This window comes from Spea bombifrons, chromosome 11 (assembly GCF_027358695.1).
Source record: "Spea bombifrons isolate aSpeBom1 chromosome 11, aSpeBom1.2.pri, whole genome shotgun sequence".
Classification (NCBI taxonomy): domain Eukaryota; kingdom Metazoa; phylum Chordata; class Amphibia; order Anura; family Pelobatidae; genus Spea; species Spea bombifrons.
The window spans coordinates 8,485,823-8,509,283 of record NC_071097.1 but is presented as its reverse complement, the minus strand read 5'-3'; the positions used below and the strand labels follow the sequence as shown (position 1 = coordinate 8,509,283).

General features: G+C 38.6%; 1 protein-coding gene across 1 annotated transcript in view; it reads right to left on the bottom strand.

Moving 5' to 3' along the window:
* WDFY4 (WDFY family member 4) overlaps positions 1–23,461 on the bottom strand; it is a 208,753-nt gene that overhangs the window by 9,173 nt on the left and 176,119 nt on the right. Inside the window, exons 52-60 of the mRNA XM_053449912.1 lie at positions 22,275–22,428; positions 19,071–19,162; positions 16,638–16,847; positions 16,426–16,537; positions 15,728–15,888; positions 15,043–15,207; positions 13,901–14,080; positions 12,962–13,114; positions 12,375–12,423 (exon numbers count right to left, since the gene is read on the bottom strand). Of these exons, the coding sequence (XP_053305887.1) occupies positions 12,375–12,423; positions 12,962–13,114; positions 13,901–14,080; positions 15,043–15,207; positions 15,728–15,888; positions 16,426–16,537; positions 16,638–16,847; positions 19,071–19,162; positions 22,275–22,428 (1,276 nt within the window). The remainder of the gene's footprint in view (positions 1–12,374; positions 12,424–12,961; positions 13,115–13,900; positions 14,081–15,042; positions 15,208–15,727; positions 15,889–16,425; positions 16,538–16,637; positions 16,848–19,070; positions 19,163–22,274; positions 22,429–23,461) is intronic.

Here is a 23,461-nt window from a genome sequence, read left to right as displayed (position 1 = left end):
TTTTGTTAGACTAACTTTAGAAGATGTTGGTGTGGAATTAGCTGCATGCGACAAGCCAATATGCCCCTAACTAGATTCCCCAAGCTGTCTAATTTTTTTAAAATTGGGGGTTAAAAAATATGGGACCTCTATTGTGTCTCATGCCTTACCAATGCATATGGTCCCTGTACTCGGGGGGTGTTTTTTTTATTATTTAAATTTATTTTCTGTCAGACAATGAATGCATCCATACAATATTTGATTCACATATCTATACAGTAATGCAAGGTAGATTGCAGTTCACAATACTGTATTCAGTAGAAGAAAAACTGTCAATCAGTTGGTAGGTTACAAGAATTTAGTTTAAATTTAGGTCATTCTTAGAACAAATATGAGAACAAGTGGTGAAGGAGAGAGAAAGAATCAGGAGAGTCTCACTGATGATTTATATTCATTAAGAGACAAAGATTAACCATGGTTGCCAGATTTCTTTACTGGTCTCAATAGAGTTGTTTATTGAAAAAGCTTGGTTCCAAATTATATTGTAATTCAATCTGGTTTATAATTTCTTGCCAGGCAAGACTACCAGATTTCTTCCAGTTTCCTCCTATAGAATACCTCTAGAATATATTGCAGGAGCTTTTGCAAATTTCTTTTGGTAGAAGTTTGCTCATTACAGTCCCACCAAATATGCAGATAGGATCCCAGTTCTTTAGAACATCTCCAGCAACTGGGCGAAAAGCAGCAATTAATCTTTTTGTCAGTAAGATTCCTTGTATACAATTTTACCAAGGAAAAGTAGTATGTAATTTATTTTTGCGATGGAGATCGTTGGAGGAACTTTGACATACTAGAAATTACTTTCTTTTTAAAGTGGCTATCATAAATAATAAATAATTTTAGTTCTACAAAAGACTAAAGACGTTTGAGTCTTAAATAATTAAATATCTGTTTGGATGGTAGACCAAATTTAATTTGCAATTGATCAAAAGGTAAAATAATTCCTTGATCAAGAATATCTGTAATACCTAATACTTTGTTTTTTTCCAGCCCTTTAAATTTAAGTTGCCAATCATAAATTCCATACATGCGATCGGAGTGAACATTAAGATATGGTTTTGAATATGAACATTTTCTAAGTAAAAGAATTGTGGTCTTAAACTGTCAGCGATAATATTTTTAATATATAAACTTTTAATAATGTCCGTTTGTAACAAGACCATTAAAATGCTTCAATTAGTTCAATGTCTATTCTTTAAATTTCCAACCATACAGGTTTGGGAGAGGAAACATTTTCTAAAGACTTATCACATGCGAGACATCAGGAAAGGAAATATCCCCATTCACACATTTTCTTTGGAAACGTGCTTGTGCAATTGTAGGCCTCTTGTCCTGCCATATATACTGACTTATACTATTTTTGGATTGCTTTAATTTATTAATATTTACTTTCAATGTGATGTTTCATGTTACCATATTTGCCCGAATATAGGCCGCACTCCCCCCCACTTTAAGTCTTTAAAATGGAGGTGCGGCCTATATACGGGTTTAGCACAGGAATGTACAATTCGTATCGCCTGACGCCTGGGACATGCAGTTTTAGGATACAGATCCCAGGCAGCGCTGCAGGGGACCTGCATCCTACTCTCCGATACGCTGAGACAGCCTCCACTGCCAGCACGGGAGATTGTCTAAGCGCATCGCACAGACGTTCACCGGCTGTGGCGATGTGCATAAACAACCTCCGGTGCCGGCACGTCTGCTCGATGTGCTTTAACAATAGTTTACGCTCGTATCGCCGCAGCGGGTGAACGCCTGCACAATGCGCTTTAACAATCTCCATTGCCGGCACTTCCCACAGCAGAAGTGCCGGCACCAGAAGTTGTATACGCCAACCCTGCAAGACACCCGGGAGTCTGGATTGGTAAATCTAGAGCGGGAGCCACATCTTGGGGGCAGAGTGGCAGCATATCTTGGGGGGGGCAGAGTGGCAGCATATCTCGGGGGGGCAGACAGAGTGGCAGCATATCTCGGGGGGGCAGAGTGGCAGCATATCTCGGGGGGGCAGAGTAGCAGCATATCTGGGGGAGCAGAGTGGCAGCATATCTATTACACTAAGAATCAAAATTTCTAACTTTTAGGGTGCGGCCTATAATCGACCCAATATGGTAAATACAATACTTTTGGAATTAAATAGGAATTGACAACATTTATTCAACCCAGCCAAGAGATTTCCCTCCCTCACTATGAATTAAGGGTCTTTTTAAAATTAGATAGATCAGAGTAATTGAAGTCTGGCAGCATCTTAATTCCTAGATCATCTATACAATTATTATTCCAATCAAAATGAAACATAATTCTTAGTATTTTCATTGAATCTTCAGATATAAATTTTGATAAAGTTTGTGTCTTGTTTATATTATTTATGTAGCCTGAAAGTTTGCCGTAAATGTCTATAATGTTCAAAAGTTTTGAGACTGAATTCTGCAAGAGAAAGAAAATCATTGTCTGCATATAAGGCTATTTTACATTTGAGTTGAGTTTACTGTAATGCCTTTTAATGTTTATCTTAATAGGGCCACCATAGGTTCCATAGACATTATGTAAAGTAGTGGGTTTAGAGGGCAGCCTTACCTAGTTCCATTCTCTATAGAAAACTGTCTAGATAGAAGCATATGGCCCGAAACTCTTGCACAAGAGTATAATGCCATAGTTTTTTCCTTAAATAGACCTCCAAAAACCTCCAGTTAACAGCCTTCTTGGCATCAAGGGCCATCAGAACTGCACTAGATTTTTGTATATCTATGTGTTGAATATGATTCAGTAGCTTCCTAATATTATCTGTCACACCCCTTGCTTTGATAAATCCACTTTGGTATTAATGTATAATGCCTGGAATTACCTGTTTGCAAGGATTCGTGAAAATATTTTTTATATCCAAATTGATAAGTAATATTGACCTAAAGTTAGAGACCAGAGTAGACTCCTTGTCGGTCTTAAGGATCGGTGTAATAGAGGCTTGTAGCATTTCTCTTGGTATTGATTACAATCAGAAATGTTTGAGAATGCTCGTAGTAGGAGAGGAGAAACTATATTTTCAAATTTTTGATAAAATATAGAGGAGAAAAATGTCCCGGCCCGGTGCTTTATATATATATATATTGCATCTCTAATCTCCTTTCAATTAAAAGGTCTATTTAGATATTCAATTTTATCTTGTGAGAGTTCAGGCAGTTTTATCTTTTTTGGGGGAGTTTTGAATTATTATTTCAATCTAGTTTTAAATTAGATACAGTTAAAATATCCGCCAAATATCAGAGTACCACATGTTATTCTATCTATTTTGTCTGGTTTTAAGTGTAAATATTAACAATTGTGTGTATATATATATATATATATATATATAAATTGTAGCCCTTTGAGATAAATATAGCCCTTTTCTGCAAACTACTGCTTTTATTGCAGAACTTGTTAGGTTAGGGGCATCAAATAAGGAGGTATATGATGACATATTATCATAAGTAAAAGTTATAAATCATCCTATTACTACATCGTGGATCATTATATAATTGCAATAACATTATATAAATTCAACTAAAATTCTGCATATTACTTTAGATAAAAGTAATCACCCCTTATCTTGTATATTAGACAATGAGAAGAAAGAAAAAAAAATTTTTTTTACATTTGTATTTGCACTCTTCTGACCCATATGCTTTCCTCCTATATATACACATTTTTTGTGTACCTATACCAAAGATCCTTAAATTATTTTTATAGAGATGTGAATAACTAAAAACTCAATTCCAATATTAGTAAACCAACCAGTAATAGTGGTGCGGGTCATTTTTTTTTACATTTGTATTTCCGTTTTTTAATAGCCATGTGCTCCCCTCCTATATAAACACGTTATTTTTGTGCCAATTCAAAGGTCCTTGAATTATTTCCATGCAGAAGTGAATCACTAAGGAATCTTTAACTCCAATAATAGTGAGTTATTTACCAACCCATAATAGTGAGTAGAACCCAAAATTCTATAAAGTGATATTGATAAAAAATCTTTAAATCAGTTCCAAAATAGTGACTTAATTATCAAATGTGATAAATCTTGAGCATAACACTTTTAACTAATAAACAATACTTTGTGAAGTCATAAGGGGATTTGGAGGTATATCATGTCATGTTACCATTCTTTCCTTCTTCCTTCCCAATGTCTCCCATACTGAACCAACAATTTATTTATATATAAATTCTACATTCCTTGTTACCATTGTGAACGAGTGGAACTCCTTGACTATATTTCAGCGTTAATAGCTTATTCACCATGCATTATAAGTCTTGAGTAAATTGACTTAGTTGAAGTGAATACAAAAAAGGGGAGGGGGTTCTGAATACACGTCACAAGTTGTTTCAGTAATTTCACGTACTCAGGGAAAGAAATCTACTAAAATACTGTATTTGGATAGAATGGGGTTGTTAAAAATGAAAGAAATTACATTTTACTGCAATGTTTAGGATTGATTGGCGCTAAAATGGATATATAAAAAAGTGTTAAAATGCCGCTCCTTTGGGATGTCAACTTTCAAATATTAGTTTGAAAAACCTTGTTTAGAAACAGTGAGGCGCATCATTCATATTTAACCCATACACTACCCATACAATACCAGGCATATGAGGTGTTTCCGAGAACAGGACAAATACCTAAATACATTTTTGGAGTTTTTCTTTATTTCAAAAGAAGTGGAGATGCACTAAATGAGTTAATAGGCAATCACAGACATAGCAAAAACACAAAACCTGCCATTAGGTCTGAGAATAAATTACAAAATTTAGTGTTTGGGCTATAGAACAGCATGGAATAATGTGGCACTGTTAGACCTGTTTTGTTTTGGTCTTTCAAAGAATCTTAAAGATGAGCTAGTTAGAAAGGGCATTCCTGTCAAAAAAAAGGGCAAAATTATGCGACTCTCATTTTGAATTAAGACATTTAATTCAACAGGGATATGGTTTTACAGTTATGCCAGCCGGTGTTGTTGTTAGGAACGTTTAAATTAGTGTTAAGTAAAGTGCTGGTGATGTTTGTTGCGTGTTCTGGCATGTTTGTACCACGTGTTTATCATGTGTTAAGTGTCTATGTTATTTAACTAAATAAAATTGACTACTGTTCCTGTCACGGTGCTGAAGGCGAAGCTGACTGCACCATGGCCAAAACTACCCAAAGCTGACTTTAATAGAATATATATTTCAAGTATTCTCTTGTTCACATGTATTTTATTGGGACGGGAATGTTTGTGAACAAATTATAAATAAAAAGAAAGAAAAAGTCCACAAGTATGGACTGAGACAGTCAACCATTCTGATTGCCATATTTGGAGTCAGGAAGGAATTTTCCCCCTGGTATGGGGCAATTGGCATCTGCTTCATAAGGGTTTTTTTTTTACTTCCTCTGGATCAACACAGTAGGGACACAATATGTATATAGGTTGAACTTGATGGATTTGGTCTTTTTTCAACCTTATGAACTATGTTACTATGTTGCCCTTGTTGACTTTCATCAAGACGTGTTTGAAAGTAACAAGAAAGCAATATACTGTATTTGCTCGATTATAAGACGACCCCCCAAAATCTGATTATTAACTTAGGAAAAAAAGAAAAAGCCTGAATATAAGACGACCCCAAAGGAAAAAAGTTTTACCAGTAAATGTTAATTCATGTAAACTATTTTTTTTAATAAAAGCTATGATTGAGAAAAATATTTTTTTTGTTTTGATTTCTTGTATTTTCCAACCTGTCCCCCAGTTACGCACATCTGCCCCCAGGCTTGCCACTCCAATATGGCACTGTGGCCCATGATATGCCTTTTAACCCTCTATATGCCACTGTGCCCCATGGTATGCCTTTTGACCCCCTATGTGCCACTCTGCCTCCAAAATGCCTTATACCCCTATATCCCATTCTGGCATTTAGGGGGTTAAAACGCATATTATGGGGCAGAGTGGCATATAGGGAGGTATAAGGCATTTCAGGAGGCAGAGTGGCATTAAGGGAGTTAAAAGGCATTGTATAGAGCACTCTGCCTCCAGAAATGCCTTATACCCCTATATGCCACTCTGGCATTTAGGGGGTTAAAAGGCATATTATGGGGCAGAGTGGCATATAGGGAGGTATAAGGCATTTCAGGAGGCAGAGTGCTCTATTAAATGCCCCCTTAACGCCACTCCAGAAATGCCCTATGCCCCCATTTAACACACACACACCCTATACCCCCATTTAACACACACACACACACACACACTCTCTCTCTCTCCCCCCTCTCTCACCCCCCTTCCCTCTCTCTCACCCCCCTTCCCCCTCTCTCCCCTCTCAGCCCTCTCTTACCGGTGCGTCCAGCCGGGGCAGCGGGTTGACGTCGCCTTCCGCTGCAGCCGGAAGGAGGTGGAGTTGGCAGCGGGGGTTTGTATGCGCCCGTTGCGTATACTTTCCCCGGCTGTCAGAGATCAGAGTTCCCCACACCGGTGCGGCACCAGTGCGGGGAACTCTGATCTCTGACAGTCGGGGAAGGTCTAAGCGACGGACGCAGACAACCCCCGCTGCTAGCCACACCTCCTTCCGGCTGCAGCGGACGTTGTCTACGCGGATCGCGTAGACGTCAACCCGCTGCACCGGCAATACAGCAGGAAGCACCGGTAAGTGTGTGTATGATGGGGGGGGGGTGAGACAGGAGGATCCAGGTCCCCTGCAGCGGTGCGGGGGATCTGGATCTTAGTCTCCTAATCAGACCTCTATTTGAGGTCTGATTAGAAGACGACCCCGATTTGCTCTGAAAAAAAACCTCGTCTTATAATCGAGCAAATACGGTATAAGCAAAAGCACAGGTGTACTCTCTGGTGGTGATCATTCTGTGAATTAATGAAAATCTAGTGGATAATAAAGTGCAAATAGTAACATGAGTAACATGCAATTGTAAAAGTTCTCTCCAGTTGGTCTATGTCACAGTGTAGAAGAATACACTAAACTTTGACTCAGTAAAGAAAATGTAAGTGAAAAAAAATGTTATGTAAATGAACATCAATGCCTTGCTGAAAAATGTATATAACCAATGTATATACATTTGCATAATCAAATATATAAAATAATATATATAACCAACTGTATATAATATTGGCATTACCCAATATTAACCACTGGAACTTTAATTGCTGTAAAGCCAATTTTATAAGTAAGTTAACATGCGTTAACACCACATACTAAACTGTGGCAAAAAAATCATATATAAAATATGCAATAATTGTACATACATATATATTTTTATTATTTTCTTTCAATATGTTATTGCATATATATATATATATATATATATATATATATATATATATACATACACACACACCGGTATATATTTATACACATATGCTATATATGTACCCAATGATACATATATAAACATATTTGAAAACTGCTTTAATTTATGGTCAGCAAGTTGTTAAATTGAGAAAAATATATTTAATTTCAGCTTGCTGCTGGGAAAGGAGCCTAGCAATTGAATTTGAGTGCTGTGATAGTTACAGAGTCTGACACAATGCTCAAACTATTGTGTTTGAAATTGGATTTGTGTATTATTGCTTTCCAAATTGCATGCCGCTTCAGCAGAATCTTCCTTGCTGTTTGTTTATGGCGCTTAGGATTAATAAGGAGACGCAGGCACACGCATGCATCTGCTAATTAGCTGGAGCGGGGAAAGGCAGTGGAAGCTCTGGAGATGGGCAGCCTGGATTGCTAGCTCGGGGACAGAGGGATGAGCGCAGGCTTGTGGCCCTAGAGAGATTCTTTTCTCCTAATGATGGGATTAATAGGGGCTTTTCTGTGAGAGCGCTGTGCTGGATTGTGATAATGGAGTTTGCGATTAGATTAAACAATGTAATTATCTCAGACAATTGTGCTGGTAGTCGGTGACAGAGGCCACTGTATGCTGACTGGAATGTGCATATCTCTATCCGCAGGGCTGGGATTTTTGGTCCAGGTTTAGGAAGACTCAAAATAAATAATGGTTGGGTTTATGCTATTAGAAATACCCAACATGTTGCAGAAGTGATCTTTTCACGCAAAAGTTATGTTTATTTCCTTTTTTGACTATGTAAATTATCTCCTGAGAGGCTGTAGATGACAGATCCCCATGGTATTCTGTTCCTAAATATGATGAAGAGCAACACACAGGCCACCACAACATTCCCAAAACTATATATGGCCTCTAATCCACTGCTACAGATTATTCAAACAGGATGAGAAAGTAGCCAGTGTCTAGACTTGTGCATTCTTATTTGCATTCATACAAATCAACCAAAACAAGGGCGATCTCTGACGAAACTAACAAAAACAAAAATTTGTTTTGATTTGTTACAAGCCACTTTGGTGCTTCTTGATGAGGTAAAGTGGGAGAGGAGGGTACATATCAATGACTGAGAGGTAGAAGTAGCCAAAAAAATGGGGGTAAGCATTAGATATGGAAGTGTGCTGACACCATTTTGTCAGTAGAGGCAGTTACAGACTAATGGGAGTTGGAGTGTTGGAGACAGTTGAGCAGAGGCTGAGATTATTGCTCATTACTCATATACGATACTGCACGTTAATTAATAGATTATTCTAGTGCAGACAATTAACTGTTGTGGATTGGAGAAGCTGTAGTGACTACTGTAGTGTACTACTGTGTCGGCAGCATTTTTCCTCTATTCCTGAGTAGAGTTTAATGCAGTTGCTCATTTATGCTACTAGCCGCATCTGTAATTTGTGGACAAGTCAATTTTTTTTTTTACCTTTCTATCATATCTATTATTTTTCATTGATAAATAAATATTGGTGACAAAACCAGGCATTATAATATATAATATTGGGGAAATTCAGTCCTCCTGCTCAGGCCCAGTGTTCTACTACTATTACTAGCGGCTGCACCACTTTACATAGTTACATGCGTCCATCAAGTTCAGCCTTTCCTATATCGGTTAATTTGTTGCCGTTGATCCAAAAGAAGGCAAAACCCCCCAGTTTGGCTCTTTCCAATTTTGCACTAACCAGGGAAAAAATTCCTTCTTGACCCTAAAATGGCAGTCAGATATTTCCTTGGATCAATAAGCTGTTTCACCATAATTAAAGATTATATCCCCGAATATTCTGTTTTTCCAAGTATCCATACAGTTGCTGTTTAAACGTCTGTACAGACTCAGATAAAACTACCTCTGCAGGCAGAGAATTCCACATCCTTATTGTCCTTACTGTAAAAAACCCTTTCCTCTGCTTTAGACTAAATTTCCTTTCTTCCAGTCTAAACGCATGACCACGTGTCCTATACATAGTCCTGTTTATGAAAAGATTTCCACACAATGGTTTGTATTGGTCCTGAATATACTTTGATCGTCCTTATTCTGGGGGAACCTTTTTTAAAAAAAAAAAAAAAATCTATAATACTGGGGAAATCTAGTTCTTCTCCACAGAGCTGCATGTGCAGTCTGCCAGTGTATGCCTGTCCAATTACAGGCATAGGTCACAGGTTGCACACCCCAAAGGCCAGCCTTGGCATCCACATTGCCATACAACATAGAACCTGACCAGTACCCAAATTACAAACACAGGATGTGCCATCTTTGTCCCCAAACAGCCCAGCATGAGTCAACTTAGTCCCCAAACAGCCCATCATAGGACATCTTTGTCCCCAAACAGCCTGCCCTGTGCCATCTTTGTCGCATAAACACACTACCTGTGCCATCTTTGTCAAATAAACACCCTGCCTGTGTCATCTTGGTCCCCAAGGCTTAAACACCCTGCTTGTGCCATCTTTGCCTTTAAACACAAACACTTTTACAGTCACTCTCTAATTCACACTTTCATTCGCACCAATAATGTATTCTCACAAATGAATTCATTCTCTCACTCATTCACACAATACATCCACACATTATTTCACACTCTCACTCATTCAGACAATTTATCCACACATTAATTCATTCATTCTCACACAATTCATCCACGCATCAATTCATACTCTCACTCATTCACACAATTCATACACACATTAATTCATTCATTCTCTCATTCAATCACAACTTAATTCATTCATTCTCTCACTCATTCTTGTTCTTTATTTCAATATAATAACTACTTTCCTTTCTCACTATCTACCCGCTCCCCCCCCACTTCTCACCATCCACCCCCTCTCCCCCCATTTCTCACTATCTACTCTCTCTTATCCGCGTCAATCAATGCTTTTTCGCTGCTGCAAAAAAACATCACAAAATGGCGTTTCAATTGAGGGGGAACACGGTGGGGCACAGCATGATGTAGGGGGGTGGCCCCCTCTGGCCCTCCCCTGCCGACGCCACTGAATCCAGTCCTGCTCCATGAGGCTGCATGTGCCTATGATGTGCCTGCCACACATGCAATATAAATTGTATGAACTGTAGCATTACAATATACATAAATATTTCTAATTTTTGGTTTTGATGCACATTACTAGCACATTTTATTACATGGTATTACAGTACTGTAAAAAAGTATTTTTCCCGTTTCCTGATTTCTTCTATTTTTGCTATTTAGATCCAAATAATTTTAATATGAGACAAAGAAAACTCGAGTAAGCACAGAACGCAGCGTTTAAATGATTGTTTCGTGTACTGAAGGTAAGAGCTATATCACTCATATGAAAAAGTAATAGCTCCCCTAAATCTAATAACTGGCTGTGCCACCATGTGGGGCAGCAACTGTAATCAAACATTTGATAACTGCCAATGAGTCTTTTACATCAGTGTGGATGAATTTTGCCCCACTCTTCCTGGAAGAATTGTTTTAATTCAGACACATTCCAGGGTTTTTGCGCTGAATTCTTGCTTTGTCCTGCTGCATAACCCACCTGCGTTTGAGATTTAGGCCACAAACTGATTGCTGGACATTGTCTTTCAGGATTTTCTGGTAGAGAGCAGAATTTATGTTCCATCAATTATGGTAAGCTGCTTATGTCCTGAAGCAGCAAAGCAGCCCCACACCATCACTGTGTTTGACTGTTGTTACAATATTCTTATTGCTATGTTACCTTTATGCCAGATAAAGGTCTCCCAAAAAAGGGCATGGGCGTAGGAACCGGGGGTACGGATCCCCTGAGACCAGCCTTTGTGTTCTTTCTGGTCAGTAGTGGTTTTGGCCCTGCAACTCTACCATGGGTCACTTTTATGCAGTCTTATTGTGAACACGGATCTTTACTTGCAGTGCTTTACACATAAGTCTAGGCTCTGTATTGACCTCCTGGATGAGTTATTGATGCAGTCTTGGGAGGAATTTTGGAAAGGACTACCATTGTTCCAGGTTTTCTTGATTTGTGGATAATGGCACTCACCATGGTTGGCTGCAGTGCCAGAGCTTTAAAAATGCCTTTGTTACCCTTTCCAGACTGTCAATTGTTTCTCATCTGTTCTTAAATTTCATGTGCTTTTTTCTTAGCCTACTTCACTTTGGAAGACAGGTTCTATTTAATTGATGTTTAGATTGTACAGTGCTGACAGTAATAATGCCTAGTAAAATTTAACCCAGTTATCAATTATATTTGGTTAACTGATTTAGAATCTAAGGTGGCAGTAGTTTTTCACACAGACCTAGCTAGTGTTCCTTTCTAAACATGAAATCATTTAAAAGCTGCATTTTGTGTTTACTCAAGTTGCCTTTATCTAATATTAAAATTAGCTTGATGATCTGAAACATTTAAGTATGACAAATATGCCAAAATAGAAGTGAATGGGTCCAATTTCTACAGGATACTGCTTAGAGTGCCCTTATCAATACTTCCTAAACCAATCCCAAAAGGAATCTTTAATAATAGGACAGTGGTAATTAATGCAGATCCCAAGAACATATTAACCCTCTCAGGACCCTTTTTACCATGTTTGCACTAAATAACTATAGCGTTTTTGTTATGTCTTTATTCAACTATGACTGCTCACTAAATAATTTAGGTCACCCCCACACACTATTTATATATTGTTTTATCAGCACAAGTAGGGCTTTCTTTTGAAATAATAATTATAGATATAAACCATCATTTAGTATGAAAAATATCTAAAAATTAGGAAAAGCTGCTAAACAAAAGTATGTATTTTTTTAAAGTTGACAACCCAAAGTATTTTACTAGGGGCATTTTAACACTTTTGATTTAACCATTTCAGCGCGAATATGTCTTAAAAATTGATGTAAAATGTCATTTTTAACAAACCCATTCTAACCAAACAGTATTTCAGTGCATTTCTTTCCCTGGGTACATGAAATTACTGAAACAATTTGTGATTTCTATTCAGAAACACCCACCGAGTACAGGAAGGGCTTGTCTTTTAGGGTTAGATGCAATGTGAATTTACATTTACCTCCCAAACCAATTTCTTTGTTTTCTTCAGCGACTTCCATCTTCCATAGCTAAAGGTAGAGAAAAGGATAAACTTAATACGGAGATTCCAAGGAGAGTGGTTTATAAAGATACCACAAATGCAATATGGCTAAAAACGTGCTTGCAGCTTGGTAAAAGAATTACCAACCTGAATACATATTTCTGTTGAAAATGCAATATCATCACTTTGGATTTGGCTGTTTTGAGACCAAAAACCAGACAGATATTTACTAATGAAATGTTATGTGTTTATGGTATGGTTGTGCTCCCTTTCTTGTCCTACAGAAAACTACCGTATTTATACACTGGCAAAGTTTTAGTTTTGTGCAATTTTTTCATTATTCTAGCCTGAGATAACTTTATCACCACTGATGTCCTGACAGGTAAAAGTCTTGCACAAACATTTTGTGACATTGAGAGAGATTGTCAATACTATGTGGTTATTGGCAGTACAGGGGTATCAACGTGAGTGAATAGACTGGCAATCAATGAAAGTGAACAGGTTTGTGGTTCACAGCTGGGGTTACAGTGAGCAGATACAGCAAAAAATTGTGCTTTCAAACTAACCTTGACAGTTCCGTCCACAGACCCTGTGACCATCACGCTCAGTCCAGCAAAACAGACACAATGAATGCCACTTCCAATATTCGTACAGGACACAGGATCACCATTAACTGACCACAAATAGAGAGCAGAGATGCTGTAGGTGGCAATATAACCCTTAGGAAACAACAAGAGGCATGATGAAGAAAGCTACCAACGTTCGTCAAAGCAAGAGTACCATTTCAAAACATTTATGCAGTAACTCTTGAGACATTCTTCAAATACCTGTTATACCCTAGGATTTTTACTCATGTGTACCACTGACTGCAGCTCCCAAAATACTTGACAGCAACCATTTTTGCTTGAAATTGTGCCCACATTTTGTTTTAAGACTGAACTGCAACATACAATATCATTAAAAAGGATAAATGAAGATATAAAAGGTCAGATGTAGTTTTACATATTTTATATAGAGGTTCCAATAAGATTACTCTGCTCAGTAAAGATGTTCCAGAGAAAGGCAACCTCTACCCCAGCTGTTGTTGGAACTGAAGTGGAACAGCACCTGGGGGAAAGGGTAGACCTCATCTTACCAGTCCTAATAAGTCAATATACTAAACCTTGTACAAGGATGGGTGACTACAAGGGCAATGATTCCTGAGTGTCTAATTTGGAGAATTTGGTCCACCATGGGGAATACACATATGAATACAGAAGATGACTTGAATATACATATGACAAGTCTTCAGGTAGTATTTCTAACATGGCCATATTGATTTGTGTTTTTTTTCTTGTGCACTGTGGTTCCTTTTGTGTTTAAGCATGTATAATACATGTGTAATACATGTAGGCTGTTGGTATAGATTTACATGGTGTATACAATCACATTTTACTCTAATTTAATACCACGCAGCTGCTCTCTAAAAGTTAACACCATAAATGTAGAATTTATCACATTCTCACCGTACTGTCACTGATGTTGACACAGGTAACCTTTCCTTGGTGTGTTGGGAGTCGGCGGAAACATTTTAGTTTGTCCAGGTCCCAAATAATGCAGGATCCATCTGAAGATCCACTTATAAGCACTCCATACTGCATGGACGCAGATACACAGAGCACTGCAGAACTATGTCCTGTCAGCACCTGAAGAGGACAGTACAAAAGTTTTACAGAGGAAGTTGCTCTCTCTTAATCTAAAAGTAAATCTATCCTTGAGGCTCTTGCAGGGCGACCTATGTTTCTGTGAAGCAGCTGCTCTGAAATCAATTATGAATTTGCTTTCACTTAGAATGTAGGAAGCAAATATGAAGTATAAATGTGGGTGTATTCTCTTATCAAGGGGTTATAACCTGCGGTCAGAGATCACTTTTTATGTATAGCCTCATATATCAGTCTGTAAATCATCAAAATGGGCTGCAAACACTGTGGGGTTTCAGGAACTCACTAAAAATATCTCAAACACTGTGAACACAATTCTACTCCTACTGAGCTGACAAACTTGGCTCACATGTACATTGTACATGTATGGGTATAATTAGAGTCAAAAGTTAGTATTTACACCTTGTTTTCTCCCATGATACCTGTATACCTGCAAAATCTCTGGTTTTCGCCAGGAGTCTCTGAGTCATTCGCTGTTTGGTCACGCTCACTTACGACTCTTGTAAAGCCTTCTCCTTAAAGGAGGGCTCCGGGTCGTCTGCTCCCAGAAGTTCGCAAGTATGCGAAATAGGTAATGTCAGTAAGTAATTAAGGATTGAAACACACAAACCTATGTGCTAATAGGTGTTATAGGCCATTCAGGTCATGCAGTCATGTGCATAGTCATGCTTTTCTGATTTGAGCCTAGTTTGAATGGCCTATAACACCTGTTAGCACATAGGTTTGTGTGTTTCTATCCTTTGAAGGTGATTAAACCTACAGAGGATAGAACCAAACAACTGATAAGGCTTTTTTTTTATACAATCTTTTGCACACTACTGAAGATTTTGGCAAAATATCTAGGTGGCTTTTGGCTGAGATAATGTTTGTCGTATGGGCATTTTATTGTGCTTTAAAAGATAGTGAACAGTTTCACATTTTGGTGGCGCATTTGAATCAGTTAATACCTTTTTGATCTTCAGTCTAGGTTCCTGATCTTTCAGTCCTGGGGAACTGAACTCCCAGGCACATAGAACCGAGCTACTCATAGCTGTAACGATCAAGGTTGGCAAGGGACACACAATACAATGACACCATCCCCATTGTAATATCAACTCCCACACAGCCAAAACCTGCAACACAAAAGAGAGACTAGAACACTGCATTTCATTATACAGCCACTGGGATTCCTAATTTAACATGAAGAAGAATTTACCCATGTGGACATCACAGTTTATGAGTCATTCGCTAAAAACAAAAATACATTATCTTACACAACCAATATCTGCAGAATTCTCAAACTAGACAGACACATTTAACAGCCATGTGGGATTTTAGGGATAAGAAGGAGGTGAATTTTACAAGTTGCCGTTTAAGGCATGCAAGTGAGGAGTGAAGTTTAACTTGTCCTCCACTGCAACTTGCAAGTTTAAGACTTGCAAGCACTTAACTTGAATGTTAATAAATATTCAGGTTGCAAGTGAATGCAAGCTGTGTTAACAATTCAACTTTTAGTGTATTAACCCTAGAGAGGATGTTCCTATTTAAAAACAATGGTGGCGGGACAGGCCTCATCCTAACTAGTGCCTTACAAAGGCAATGAAAGTGGAAAGTTGTTTCTGATGTTGTTGTTGGCAATACAATGAACCTTACCTTGTGTGTACTGCAGCTGTGTAGTTTCACTGATCCATCACTGTGACCCCAGCTTATGCTCGATGTGCATGTTGGAGGAAGTAGAACATGATTCTTTTCCACTGCAAACACTCCCTTACGTGTTGCTATTATCTGTCCTACAGCCCCACGCAAATTTCCCCCTGGAAAACACACAGGGAGAAAGGGTGAATTATGATGCATCAGGAGGTTTGCGTAGAGATTTCATATATGTGTACTGAGATTTATGATTAACAGCATTAGTAAATGTATTTATGGTGGTAAAGGTGACCTTAGCCAGCTATGATTTCGGTGTCATGTTTCATAACCACCGTTTCACCAAGGATGTCTTGTATTTGGCAAGCCAGGGTACTACTCCTTGTTACTTTGCAATCCTAGAACATTGTCTAGTTTCTTCCTATGGTAAGTTTAGTCCTCTAAATGTTAACAGGACAGAACGTTCAGTGATGCAATGGTGCAATTATAATAATTTAGAAGTATCAATATATCTATGATGGTTAAACAGATTACATATATGCAGACAATATTATTTCAGATTTCAAAATACTCAAACCCATTGGTCTATGTCACTAGAGGTATCTAGGAGAGCTGAGAAATCAGGATAAGGCAGGTTGAAAACTTGTGTGTGAAACACTAATTGTAACAGTGACGAGTTGTAACAGAATTGTAACGAGCAGTACCTCGTGGTGAGACCTTAGTTGGCTTCAGACCACCGGGTATGGTGTAGAAGGGGATGATCTGGTGTCCTGTTGAATCTTTCGCCAGGCGAACTGGGTGAGATTTAGTGAAAAGCTGCAAAATGAATAAAGTATGTTAAGTAATGGATGTGCTTACACTGTTTCCGACATACATATGAATAAGTTTATCCAGTGTTTTTTATTCTCTGCGTTACCTGCTTTGGAACCTGGCCAAAGTTAATTATGAACCCAGTCACTGTGTTTCGGATAAGGTGGTCGGCACTGCGCATATTGGCTGGAGATCCATAGAAATAAGGGTGAAATAGATTGAGTGCCTGAACAGCATTATCCCCACGCTGCTTGTAGCCAAAAATCAGGTCAATCCAGTGATGAAGTTGAGAGCTGACATACTCAGACTCCAGGGCCTGAGCACAAAAGACATAAAAGGATTTTTTTGTATGCGGAAAGCCATACTGTGTTTCAATGCCTATGAAGATATTCCATTCAAAATCAGCTGTTTTCACAACCGTCATTTACAAAATCCACAATATCTACACTGTATTTATCCATTTGGTGTTATTTTAATGGATGACGAACCTTCTAAGTGACCCGAAACTTTGGAGCTATACAGACAAACTCTAGTATACATAAAAAAGCAGAAGGAGGTGGACATGTAGTTAAGTGTTTAGGTTATCCAGCAACGTTTTCCTAATTTTCCTAAAGGTGTGTGAAAAGTTTTGCATTATTCTAAAAATGGGTTTCTCACCAATTATGTAACATGTATCATAATTATTTCAAGGTTCTCTCACTACTTCCACAGTCAATGATGTTCCTGTGAGAGGTGGTATGAAAATTAGATAAGTCTACATCTTCTCCCTATAATGTATAGTGTTGTCTGATATTGTAGGCAATAAACTTAGCAAGAGAGCTTGTTGTAAGATTTGTTGTAAGACAGCTGTTGCAAGATCTACTGCCCAACAAATCACAGTAAAACGGTCAGTTAATGATCGATGACGTGTCTGGTACGTCATTAAATTAAGTGTTAAAGTCAATCAAAGGTTGCTTTATTCACTTTAATGGTGTTGCAGAAATGCCTTGATACTGAGGCATTTAGCAACACCGAAAACTAAACCCAAAGCACACAGTGACCACTCTGGAGAGCGGTCACAAGCATAATTGCGAGAGATTTTGCCTCTTGCAAGATGTCAGCGCCCATTAAAATATAAATAAGTTTCCAGACCCTCTTGAGAACTCTGGACAGCATCCAGGTACTGCATTCAACCATGCACATCAATGGAGTCCAGCTTTCTAATCATAATGTGATTAGTAAAATATATTTTTTAAAAAATAGAAAAAAACATAAAAATATTTTTTTAAAAATAACTAAAAATGTGGTAACATGTAAAAATAATTAACGAGCGATATCACCATTAAGGGAAACATCCAGTTTTAAAAAGAAGTCCAAAAATATAAAAACTAAAAAAAAAAAAAAAGGAAATTAGCACTGTATCTTCGAAATATTTTGAAATACCCCTGGGGTGTCTAATTTTCAAAAATATATGGTTTGATGAGGTAAATTGACCTGCTTTAAAGATGTGCCGAATAGGACATTGAGGCAGGGTGACCAGATGTCAAAGTTCCAAGTTGAAAAATGCTCACTTCTCAAATGTGGCCTTTTACCTCTCAAACCCGTGCATGGGGGTATCACTGTACTCAGAAGATGTTGCTGAACACATATTATACTTATTGCCCTATAACTTGCAAAAAAACATTGGGTATTTTTAAACTCGGGACCAATAGCAGAATCTATTTAACTGTTTTTTTTTCCCAACAGAACAAGAGATTATCCATTCAGACTTTAAGAAAGAAATGCTCACCTAAAGAAGTAAACAAGGTTTGATTTACTACCTGTCTTGTGCTATCAAATTTAATTGATGCATTCCAATATGGGCTGGATGATTTTTAAGCAAAGAATAATATACAGGGATATATAAGGACATAATTAGTTATAGCTTATTGATCCAGTGAGAAATCAGATTATTGTTGTCAAGAAGTTTTTTTCCCTTTTTTAGGCGTCAGAAAGCACTTCAGTCTAGGTTTTTGGCCTTCTTCTCGACCAACAGGAGGGTTGAACTTGACGGACTTGTGTTTCTTTTAAACCTAAACAACGGATACTATGTCACTGCCTCAGCAGAAAAACAAAGAGAGGACTGATGTGATCTTTGTGTTCCCTCTAGTGGACAGATTGCAATATCTACTACAGTTTATTATCAAGAAACATCCTATGAGAAATGTTACTAGTGTGCTAACCTCACAGTCTCCCCTTGATTTCATGGCTAAAAGTGGATTTTGTAGGGGGTCACTTTGCATATGTATAGATGAAAATATATAACATATCTTAAATCACAAAACATTTTCTTTATGCAGGCACTAAGTAAGCATTGAGATAAAAATAACAAATATATTAGGTGGGCTGCTAACAGAATGCTGTACACACCATCACATACACAAAATTCTGGGATTGATCAGAGGGCAGTCTGTGTGAGGACATTATTGTATATGTGTGTATACATATTAGTTGCAAGTGTACATGTAAAAAGTTACTACACTACAGTTACTCACTACAGTTTTAGTATTAATGTTTTTACCTCTCTGTGCAGACGGACAAAAGAGTGAGGATCTCCATGAGCCCAAGGTGGAAGGATTACATCGCCTACAACAGTACCATCCTGCATGCAGCCTGTAACAGACAAGAATAGCCAACCTGGATGTAGTGCAAAGAACTACTGAAAGGTCTTTGTGTACACTGTGTATTTACTCTAAGAATAAGCATTGATTTTCTCTACCATATTGTGTTCTGTCACATTCTTTGTGTGTGCGTATACATATGTGCACATAACAGAGACTTCTAACTATTCCAAATAGTCCATAGGCACAACAAATAGCACCCTACGACTCAAGAGCTTTTATCCGAAAGTAGAAAATGTAATACTGGAGTTTACCGCTTACACTGGATGTGAACAGGCCATGCCTAATGCGATTAGTGCCTAATTAAGACTTACTCATAGGTAGCCTATGAATAAACGCATGGACTTTCGTGACATTGCAATCTAAAAACATACACATTAATATGTAGCTATAACAGCTTCCACTCTTCTGGGAAGGCTTTCTGCAAGATTTTTGCCCATTCATTAATTTGTAAAGGCACTGAGGTTGGACGAGAAGGCCTGGCTCATAATCTCCATTCCAGTTCATTGCGCGATCCGACCCTTGGCGTTGTCCTTCGTGATTTGAAGCTTGCATGCAGCTGCTCTGCCATGGAAACCCATTTCATGAAGCTCCCGCCGCAGAGTTTTTGTGCTGATATTAAGGTCAATGAAATAAGCAGAGTGTTGGGGCCGTTTACGAACCAAGTGCCTCGCTGTTTCACCCTTTTTGCCCGGGACTCTATATTATTAGATGTTATATTCCTTGCATCCTCTAGAGGCCACCCTTCTGAGTGTGGGAACCAGCACTTAAAAATCTGCCAGCTGAACCTGATAACTTGGGTATTGCCCTGCCTTAAATAACTGTTCTGTCCGCCAGTATATGCCTGTGCTTTGTGATGAATGCAGTGCTACAGTTGTTTCCTGTTGACATTTATTGTGACCTGGCTTGTTCCTGACTCTGCTTTTTGGTTCCTGATTTGGCCTGCCGCTTGTGATCTTTTGGTACTGAACTGGCTTGCTTGACTACGCAGGGCCGGCCCGACAATGGAGCAGAGTGGGGCAACTGCTCCAGGCGGCACTTTTGAAGGGGCGGCACTTTGCCGCCCCAAACCCTTTTTTTTTCCTTAAAGCGGAGGAGAGAGAGGGGCGCCGAGTGGTTTTCGCTTACCAAGTTCTCAGTACCCGCTCGACGCCCCTCTCTCTCTCCTCTGCGGCGAGTCTCCCTGTTCGGTCTCGGTGCCGGCTTGTAATGCTGAGCGCCGGAGAATGACGTCATTTCCGGCGCTCAGCATTACAAGGCGGCACCGAGACCAAACAGGGAGACTCGCCGCAGGAGTGCTGAAAGGTAAGTACAAGGGGGGGGGGTAGGGTAGATAATAGGGAGGGAGGGAGAGGAAGGGTAGATAATGGGGGGGCGGCATTTTAAACTTCGCCCCAGGTGGCATTTTGTCTTGGGCCGGCCCTGCGACTACGTCTTCTCGTGCCCTGCCCGAGGGGCTTCCGGCTTTGTGCCCTGCCTGAGGGGCTTCCGGCTTTGTGCCCTTCCTAAGGGGCTTCCAGCATCGTGCCCTGCCTGAGGACTCCCTGACGTGAGTCCAGTGTCCTGTCTGTGGACTTTCTAAGCCATGGGTCCGTTATCTGAAGCCCATACTCAGTCTGTTCCAAGGTCTGTTATCCGACATCCGTATCCTGCTGTGGTGCATCTGGCTTTGTATCGCTTGTTAACCAGTCCTGTTTGTACTTACCTATTCTGCCAGCACACTCCAATACAGGACGTTTCCTGAATAGCCAACCTCGTCTGTGTTTTTCTTAGCTTGTCTATACCTACCTGTCCATTGTTATGCATCATGGGGTACATGGGCTCCTCCTTGACTCTTCTAGTTGAGCAGACAGGATGGGCCTACTGGTTCTTATCTGCCGTCACTTTCTATGTTTCTATGTTTTACCTGGGTTGTGACAGTAGTCCTCCGCTTCGTGCTTGAGTGGCTGCTTTGCCTAAACGCTTCCACTTTCCAATAATACCACTTACAATAGAATGTGGAATATCTAGCAGGGATGAAATTTCACAAACTGACTTATTGCAAAGGTGGCATCCTATCACAGTACCACGCTTGAATTCACTAAGCTCTTCAAAAGGACCCATTTATTTCACAAATGTTTGTAGATGCAGACTGCATGGCTAGGTGCTTGATTTTATACAGCTGTGCCAGTGGGTCTTATTAACCCCCTAATTCCCTACTTTTGTCCATATAGTATGTGTGTATATATATAATTTATGAACAACCTATGGTAGTTAAAAACATAAAATTTGACTGCAGATGAGAACCATTCAGCTCATCTAGTCTTCCCATTTTTCCTGTTTGTAAAGACTTAAACCTTAATAAGTCCATGGTCTCATATAAGATTGAGAACAGCCATATGCAAGATAGGAAAATAAATTAAAAACAAAGCTACGATCCCTTAGTCTTTCTTGTGTGCTAGAGGGTCAGTGGCTTAGATGTAATATAAAGGTTTTTTTCTACTGAGAAGGTGGTAGATAAGTGGAACAGCCTCCCAGCAGAAGCTGTAGAGATAAGGGAACTTATGCATAGGATAGGCATTTGGCTATCCTTTATCTAACATGAGACCAAGGACTTGTTAAGGTTTGAATTTATTACCTGACAATTTAGTGTTTCTGTTTTTCTGTGTTAGTTTTAGATTGTGACTTCTTGTTCTAACATTTCTGATCATTCTGTAACTGCCTTTGAATGATTAAGTATTCCATAAAACACTACCAATATTTGACATAATGAAACAAATATTTCTGGGAATCATTTGGGCATTCAACAGTATTAGAAATCATGTTTCTAATACTGCACTAATGGCTATAAGATATTCAAATTGTTGAAAAGTGAACCTTTAGAAACACAAGATATTCTTGTATTCCAGAAATTCCTGCACAACTGTTTTTATCAATTGGTAGAGTGGAATTTATACCATTTGTGCAGCTGCAAGAGCCATTCTAAAAGAGGGTTGTGTTCTTCCCTAAATCGCCCACTCATAAGCAATATTAGGCTATTAGGAATTAGGTTATATGCAACAATGGTTATTTGTAAATTAGAATAAAATGCCTACTTGCATGTATGTTGAAAAGAATGTACAAACCTAGTTCACAATTCTTGGAGTTGGTAAACATTTCAGGAAGATAATAAAACTCGGGGATCAGCTCTCGAACATCACTCATATTTTTACTTGATGCTGACTCCCAGGCATCTGATACACTGTGGAATAACCGATCAGCTACATCCAGAGAGCCGCCCTATAAATAATTAAATGCACTTTCTGTTAGTCAACCAAGTCTGGCTAGTATGTGCCATACGATCCAGAATGTGTATGTTGTATCTTTTGTACTAAAGAGTCAATTGCCTTTCAGGGTTGCATATCTTTAAATAAACCCTATATCGCTATGTATATATTAAAAACATAACGTTGGTGAAAACATTACATAACGATACAAAAACAAAAATACCTCCATAGTAAAGAAAAAAATGATGTCCAATATATTTTTTACATGGCAGTTTCTGTTAAATTAAAATCGATCCTTTCCAGTCGCCTGCCATTTAGTTTTACTTGAGCTTGTGTTGTACTAGTGTGTCAACGGCACAGCAGGATAACAGACACTTTTATTTTTCTGGAATTATTACTAATATTAGATGTAGTAGGTTTGTTGTCTGTTTTTAGGCCGTAAATATAACGTGGATTTTCTATCCGTTAGTGTCATATACACTTTATTTTCATTCTTGCTGCTAGGTAGCTTTTTATATATGTTTAATGTGTAAACAATTATGACTATGTAAAATCTTGATGAGTAAGTATATTTGTGGTACATGTGTCAGTCTCAGTGTTACATTTTGTGTGCATTTTTTTTTTTGAGTGCTAGTTTGCATTTGAATGCAATGTTTAATTCTCAACATTTGGTACCCCTATCCTTTAGGGTACTTCAGTTAATATTATTCTAAAGGAAACTGTTAGAACTGGGGGTAATTACCCAACTATCAAACTTTTCTTTAGTATTTGATTGGAAAAAAAAAATGTTGAGAAGTGCTGTTTTAGTGTATATCCCTTCCTCCACATTTTGCTTTATGAGTTTTGCCTCTAATCCCAGGGGATCCAATCAGGTGTCTATAAATAGATTATCTGTATTAAACACAAGTAATATATACACAGCCCGTGCCGTTATTCTCACAAATCGCGTTGCCGATATTAGCAGGCGGAGGCCGGGGCCTCTCGTTCCCTCTGTAATGTAGTTTGGGCAAAGTAATATCTTTATTGTTTTATGTCCTTTTTAAATA